At 48.1% G+C, this 7,500-nt stretch overlaps 1 protein-coding gene across 3 annotated transcripts in view; it reads left to right on the forward strand.

Annotated features, from left to right (window-relative positions):
• The window catches only part of LOC109885428 (cdc42-interacting protein 4 homolog), a 34,786-nt gene that overhangs the window by 22,509 nt on the left and 4,777 nt on the right, over window positions 1–7,500 (forward strand). For 2 of the 3 annotated variants that reach the window (XM_031811028.1, XM_031811026.1), the window contains exons 10-11: window positions 1,698–1,727; window positions 5,880–5,989. In XM_031811028.1, the coding sequence (XP_031666888.1) occupies window positions 1,698–1,727; window positions 5,880–5,989 (140 nt within the window). The remainder of the gene's footprint in view (window positions 1–1,697; window positions 1,728–5,879; window positions 5,990–7,500) is intronic. The other variant, XM_031811027.1, reaches the window with a different exon arrangement.

Raw genomic sequence — 7,500 nt, forward strand, 5'->3', positions numbered from 1 at the left:
CATTTTTGTTATTATTATAACGTTTCGGCCCCTCGACCATCTGCTCAGACGACCGGCCCACGGATGAATCTTGCACCCTACACTACCCCACTCCAAAGCGTGCACTAAGCTCTGTCACTTGAGAAAGAGGAGCCAGGTACAATAGACCAGGGGTCGACCAGCCTTTCCCTCCCATCCTCCACCCATATCTCTTCTCTTTCGTCTCCCTCCTGTCCTCTACCCATCTCTCTTCTCTTTCGTCTCCCTCCTGTCCTCTACCCATCTCTCTTCTCTTTCGTCTCCCTCCTGTCCTCTACCCATCTCTCTTCTCTTTCGTCTCCCTCCTGTCCTCTACCCATCTCTCTTCTCTTCCTCTGTCATTGGGCTACAGCATTCTGTTCATCCATCTCTATCATTGGAAAAGCCTGGTCAGGGGCATGGATAGTTCTTAGTGTTGGGTAATCAGACCCCCCTCTATACACAGGCACATTCCACACCTCTCGGCTGCCCTCTATAGGATAGTTCTTAGTGTTGGGTAATCAGACCCCCCTCTATACACAGGCACATTCCACACCTCTCGGCTGCCCTCTATAGGATAGTTCTTAGTGTTGGGTAATCAGACCCCCCTCTATACACAGGCACATTCCACACCTCTCGGCTGCCCTCTATAGGATAGTTCTTAGTGTTGGGTAATCAGACCCCCCTCTATACACAGGCACATTCCACACCTCTCGGCTCCCCTCTTACACCTGAGGGGCCAATTCTAGCGATGTCTCTTTCTCTCTCAATTCAAAGAGCTCTCTCTGTGTGTGTGTGTGTGTGTGTGTGTGTGTGTGTGTAATGTCTCTACATAGTGTTTCTTCAGGGTATTTTCTTCTCTTTTCTCATAGCCTTAATCCTCTTTGTTTTTCTTTATGGTGTCTCTCTCTCCTTCTCCAGTGGTTTTCTCCTTTCCCACCTTGTCTTCCTCCTTTTCCTCGTCCTTCCCTCCCCAGTTCTCACACCCCTTCCCTTAACCCTTTCCCCCTCTCTAAGCTGGGTCACACCCCTCTATCTCTGCCCCCTCCCCTTAACCCTTTCCCCCTCTCTAAGCTGGGTCACGCCCCTCTCTCTTTCTGCCTGAGAGAGTTTAACCGTTCTGTCAAACCTCGCCTTGCTACCTTCAGGGCTCTGCACAGACCGGTGAGTCTCCCTAGATCTGAGGACAGTTTGGTGTTTCCCCTCCTAATGGATCAGGTTAGGATTGTAGGAGGGTATCTGGTCCTAGATCAGTGGTTAGATTAGTATCTAATGGATCTGGTTAGGATTATGGGAGGAAAACTGGTCCCCGATCAGTGTATTGGGTAACCAGCATACTCAGGTGAGTCACAGGGGTCCAAGGTTCCAACAACAGGGACTGATTGGCTAGATCAGGGCTGCTCAATTCCGTTCCTGGAGGGCCCAAACACTTCTTGTTTTTGTTTCTACCTGGTACTTAATTACACTCACCTGGTGTCCAAGGTCTGAATTAGTCCCTAATTAGGAGGAGGGGATGAAAACCAGAAGTGTTTGGGCCCTCCAGGACCAGGATTGGATAGCCCTGGGCTAGATGGACAGGTAAGCCCAATGCTGATTGGTGGATGAGGACATTTTGTTGTATTGTGACAAACATGTGTGTATTGTGTGTTTCTGTTTATCTATGTGTGTGTGTCTCACGATGAGTGTCCATCCTTCTCAAGTTCCAGAGGATAAATGCTGACAAGCACATGGTAACACTTCCTATGGTTACGGTTTAGAACAGGGTTCCTATGGTTACGGTTAGATGTAACCCAGGCCTCCACCTCCACAGTACTGACTGGTGTTCTTCTCTCCCTTGTAGTTAACATGGTAACACTTCCTATGGTTACAGTTTAGAACAGGGTTTCTATGGTTACGGTTTAGATCAGGGTTTCTATGGTTACGGTTAGATGTTATCCAGTCAGTACTCTGGAGGTGTTGAGAGGACAAAGATAACAACTAGCAGTACTGTGGACCTCAACGTCTGGGGTGCGTCCCAATAATATCTCCTGTCTCCTGAAGTGTGCACTTGTTCACTACATCTCACAAATGTTAAAGCGTTAGATTGGTGGAGACGTGGGCTAGTTATTACAGTGTTAGATTGGTGGAGACGTGGGCTAGTTATTACAGCGTTAGATTGGGGGAGACGTGGGCTAGTTATTACAGTGTTAGATTGGGGGAGACGTGGGCTAGTTATTACAGTGTTAGATTGGGGGAGACGTGGGCTAGTTATTACAGTGTTAGATTGGGGGAGACGTGGGCTAGTTATTACAGTGTTAGATTGGGGGAGACGTGGGCTAGTTATTACAGCCTTAGATTGGGGGAGACGTGGGCTAGTTATTACAGCCTTAGATTGGGGGAGACGTGGGCTAGTTATTACAGCCTTAGATTGGGGGAGACGTGGGCTAGTTATTACAGCCTTAGATTGGGGGAGACGTGGGCTAGTTATTACAGCCTTAGATTGGGGGAGACGTGGGCTAGTTATTACAGTGTTAGATTGGGGGAGACGTGGGCTAGTTATTACAGTGTTAGATTGGGGGAGACGTGGGCTAGTTATTACAGTGTTAGATTGGGGGAGACGTGGGCTAGTTATTACAGTGTTAGATTGGGGGAGACGTGGGCTAGTTATTACAGCGTTAGATTGGGGGAGATGTGGGCTAGTTATTACAGCGTTAGATTGGGGGAGACGTGGGCTAGTTATTACAGCGTTAGATTGGGGGAGACGTGGGCTAGTTATTACAGTGTTAGATTGGGGGAGACGTGGGCTAGTTATTACAGCGTTAGATTGGGGGAGACGTGGGCTAGTTATTACAGCGTTAGATTGGGGGAGACGTGGGCTAGTTATTACAGTGTTAGATTGGGGGAGACGTGGGGGAGACGTGGGCTAGTTATTACAGCGTTAGATTGGGGGAGACGTGTGGGAGACGTGGGCTAGTTATTACAGCGTTAGATTGGGGGAGACGTGGGGGAGACGTGGGCTAGTTATTACAGCGTTAGATTGGGGGAGACATGGGGGAGACGTGGGCTAGTTATTACAGCGTTAGATTGGGGGAGACGTGGGCTAGTTATTACAGCGTTAGATTGGGGGAGACGTGGGCTAGTTATTACAGCGTTAGATTGGGGGAGACGCGGGCTAGTTATTACAGCGTTAGATTAGGGGAGACGCGGGCTAGTTATTACAGCGTTAGATTGGGGGAGACGTGGGCTAGTTATTACAGCGTTAGATTGGGGGAGACGTGGGCTAGTTATTACAGCGTTAGATTGGGGGAGACGTGGGCTAGTTATTACAGCGTTAGATTGGGGGAGACGTGGGCTAGTTATTACAGCGTTAGATTGGGGGAGACGTGGGCTAGTTATTACAGCGTTAGATTGGGGGAGACGTGGGCTAGTTATTACAGCGTTAGATTGGGGGAGACGTGGGCTAGTTATTACAGCGTTAGATTGGGGGAGACGTGGGCTAGTTATTACAGCGTTAGATTGGGGGAGACGTAGGCTAGTTATTACAGCGTTAGATTGGGGGAGACGTGGGCTAGTTATTACAGCGTTAGATTGGGGGAGACGTGGGCTAGTTATTACAGTGTTAGATTGGGGGAGACGTGGGGGAGACGTGGGCTAGTTATTATAGCGTTAGATTGGGGGAGACGTGGGCTAGTTATTACAGCGTTAGATTGGGGGAGACGTGGGCTAGTTATTACAGCGTTAGATTGGGGGAGACGTGGGGGAGACGTGGGCTAGTTATTACAGCGTTAGATTGGGGGAGACGTGGGGGAGACGTGGGCTAGTTATTACAGCGTTAGAATGGGGGAGACGTGGGGGAGACGTGGGCTAGTTATTACAGCGTTAGATTGGGGGAGACGTGGGCTAGTTATTACAGCGTTAGATTGGGGGAGACGTGGGCTAGTTATTACAGCGTTAGATTGGGGGAGACGTGGGCTAGTTATTACAGTGTTAGATTGGGGGAGACGTGGGCTAGTTATTACAGTGTTAGATTGGGGGAGACGTGGGCTAGTTATTACAGCGTTAGATTGGGGGAGACGTGGGCTAGTTATTACAGCGTTAGATTGGGGGAGACGTGGGCTAGTTATTACAGCGTTAGATTGGGGGAGACGTGGGCTAGTTATTACAGCGTTAGATTGGGGGAGACGTGGGCTAGTTATTACAGCGTTAGATTGGGGGAGACGTGGGCTAGTTATTACAGCGTTAGATTGGGGGAGACGTGGGCTAGTTATTACAGCGTTAGATTGGGGGAGACGTGGGCTAGTTATTACAGCGTTAGATTGGGGGAGACGTGGGCTAGTTATTACAGCGTTAGATTGGGGGAGACGTGGACTAGTTATTACAGCGTTAGATTGGGGGAGACGTGGGCTAGTTATTACAGCGTTAGATTGGGGGAGACGTGGGGGAGACGTGGGCTAGTTATTACAGCGTTAGATTGGGGGAGACGTGGGGGAGACGTGGGCTAGTTATTACAGCGTTAGATTGGGGGAGACGTGGGGGAGACGTGGGCTAGTTATTACAGCGTTAGATTGGGGGAGACGTGGGCTAGTTTTTACAGTGTTAGATTGGGGGAGACGCGGGCTAGTTTTTACAGTGTTAGATTGGGGGAGACGTGGGCTAGTTATTACAGCGTTAGATTGGGGGAGACGTGGGCTAGTTATTACAGCGTTAGATTGGGGGAGACGTGGGCTAGTTATTACAGTGTTAGATTGGGGGAGACGTGGGGGAGACGTGGGCTAGTTATTACAGCGTTAGATTGGGGGAGACGTGGGCTAGTTATTACAGCGTTAGATTGGGGGAGACGTGGGGGAGACGTGGGCTAGTTATTACAGCGTTAGATTGGGGGAGACGTGGGCTAGTTATTACAGCGTTAGATTGGGGGAGACGTGGGGGAGACGTGGGCTAGTTATTACAGCGTTAGATTGGGGGAGACGTGGGGGAGACGTGGGCTAGTTATTACAGCGTTAGATTGGGGGAGACGTGGGCTAGTTATTACAGTGTTAGTGGGGGAGACGTGGGCTAGTTATTACAGCGTTAGATTGGGGGAGACGTGGGCTAGTTATTACAGCGTTAGATTGGGGGAGACGTGGGCTAGTTATTACAGTGTTAGATTGGGGGAGACGTGGGCTAGTTATTACAGCGTTAGATTTGGGGAGACGTGGGCTAGTTATTACAGTGTTAGATTGGGGGAGACGTGGGCTAGTTATTACAGCGTTAGATTGGGGGAGACGTGGGCTAGTTTTTACAGTGTTAGATTGGAGGAGACGTGGGCTAGTTATTACAGCGTTAGATTGGGGGAGACGTGGGGGAGACGTGGGCTAGTGGAAGATATTTTACCACATTTCTTATGTCAGTCATTTCCTTTCATATGGTGGAAGTGTTCACTTCAGGAGGAAGGAGAGACTTTGGGACAGAACCCGTGTCTGGTTTTGAGGGTTTAAACAGAACCTTGTCTGGTTTTGAGGGTTTAAAGCGGTTTCGGTAATAATTTAGGGATATTTATCACTAACTCAGGTTTAACTCAGGTTTATGTCCAACTGGTTTCTTTACTCTGAGTGTGAGCATAACACCTCACCCTCATCATCTCGCTTTTTCTCTCGCTTTCTTTCGCTCACCTGCTCTCTCCCTCCTCCTCTCTCCCTCCTCCTCTTCTCTCAATTCAATTTAAGAGGCTTTATTGGCATGGGAAACGCATGTTACATTGCCAAAGCAAGTGAACTAGATAATAAACTGTAAAAATGTACAGTAAACATTAAACTCACAAAATTTCAAAAATAATAGAAATGTCATTGTCTCTCTCTCTCCCGCACCCCTCTCTCGCCCCTTCCTCTCTCCCTCCGGTCCCCTCGCGCCCCCCTCCCCCTCAGTCTCCAGCTGCTGAGGACTACTCTCACCTGCCTCCAGAACAGAGGAAGAAGAGACTTCAGTCCAAGATTGATGACATCACCAAGGAACTTCAAAAGGAGCTGGACCAGAGGTAGCCCCGCCACTCTGACATCATCACCACAGTGACGGCGGCTATCTTACAGTCTTACTGTCTCTGTCCATCACTGGGAGAATCTCAATGACATTCTCCTCGCGTGTTCTCTCCTCTCTCAGGTCAGAGGGGAGGGACCTCTGGCTTTCTCAACCAATGGGTTTTGAGAAGGAGGCGAGGAGTTTGCAATTGAGATTCTCCCATCGTGTCCGTCTCGAATGGCACCCTATTCCCTATATACAGTGCCTTGCGAAAGTATTCGGCCCCCTTGAACTTTGCGACCTTTTGCCACATTTCAGGCTTCAAACATAAAGATATAAAACTGTATTTTTTTGTGAAGAATCAACAACAAGTGGGACACAATCATGAAGTGGAACGACATTTATTGGATATTTCATAGTTTTTTAACAAATCAAAAACGGAAAAATTGGGCGTGCAAAATTATTCAGCCCCCTTAAGTTAATACTTTGTAGCGCCACCTTTTGCTGCGATTACAGCTGTAAGTCGCTTGGGGTATGTCTCTATCAGTTTTGCACATCGAGAGACAGAATTTTTTTCACATTCCTCCTTGCAAAACAGCTCGAGCTCAGTGAGGTTGGATGGAGAGCATTTGTGAACAGCAGTTTTCAGTTCTTTCCACAGATTCTCGATTGGATTCAGGTCTGGACTTTGACTTGGCCATTCTAACACCTGGATATGTTTATTTTTGAACCATTCCATTGTAGATTTTGCTTTATGTTTTGGATCATTGTCTTGTTGGAAGACAAATCTCCGTCCCAGTCTCAGGTCTTTTGCAGACTCCATCAGGTTTTCTTCCAGAATGGTCCTGTATTTGGCTCCATCCATCTTCCCATCAATTTTAACCATCTTCCCTGTCCCTGCTGAAGAAAAGCAGGCCCAAACCATGATGCTGCCACCACCATGTTTGACAGTGGGGATGTTGTGTTCAGGGTGATGAGCAGTGTTGCTTTTACGCCAAACATAACGTTTTGCATTGTTGCCAAAAAGTTCAAATTTTGGTTTCATCTGACAAGAGCACCTTCTTCCACATGTTTGGTGTGTCACCCAGGTGGCTTGTGGCAAACTTTAAACAACACTTTTTATGGATATCTTTAAGAAATGGCTTTCTTCTTGCCACTCTTCCATAAAGGCCAGATTTGTGCAATATACGACTGATTGTTGTCCTATGGACAGAGTCTCCCACCTCAGCTGTAGATCTCTGCAGTTCATCCAGAGTGATCATGGGCCTCTTGGCTGCATCTCTGATCAGTCTTCTCCTTGTATGAGCTGAAAGTTTAGAGGGACGGCCAGGTCTTGGTAGATTTGCAGTGTTCTGATACTCCTTCCATTTCAATATTATCGCTTGCACAGTGCTCCTTGGGATGTTTAAAGCTTGGGAAATCTTTTTGTATCCAAATCCGGCTTTAAACTTCTTCACAACAGTATCTCGGACCTGCCTGGTGTGTTCCTTGTTCTTCATGATGCTCTCTGCGCTTTTAAAGGACCTCTGA

This window comes from Oncorhynchus kisutch, unplaced genomic scaffold (assembly GCF_002021735.2).
Source record: "Oncorhynchus kisutch isolate 150728-3 unplaced genomic scaffold, Okis_V2 Okis01b-Okis20b_hom, whole genome shotgun sequence".
NCBI lineage: Eukaryota > Metazoa > Chordata > Actinopteri > Salmoniformes > Salmonidae > Oncorhynchus > Oncorhynchus kisutch.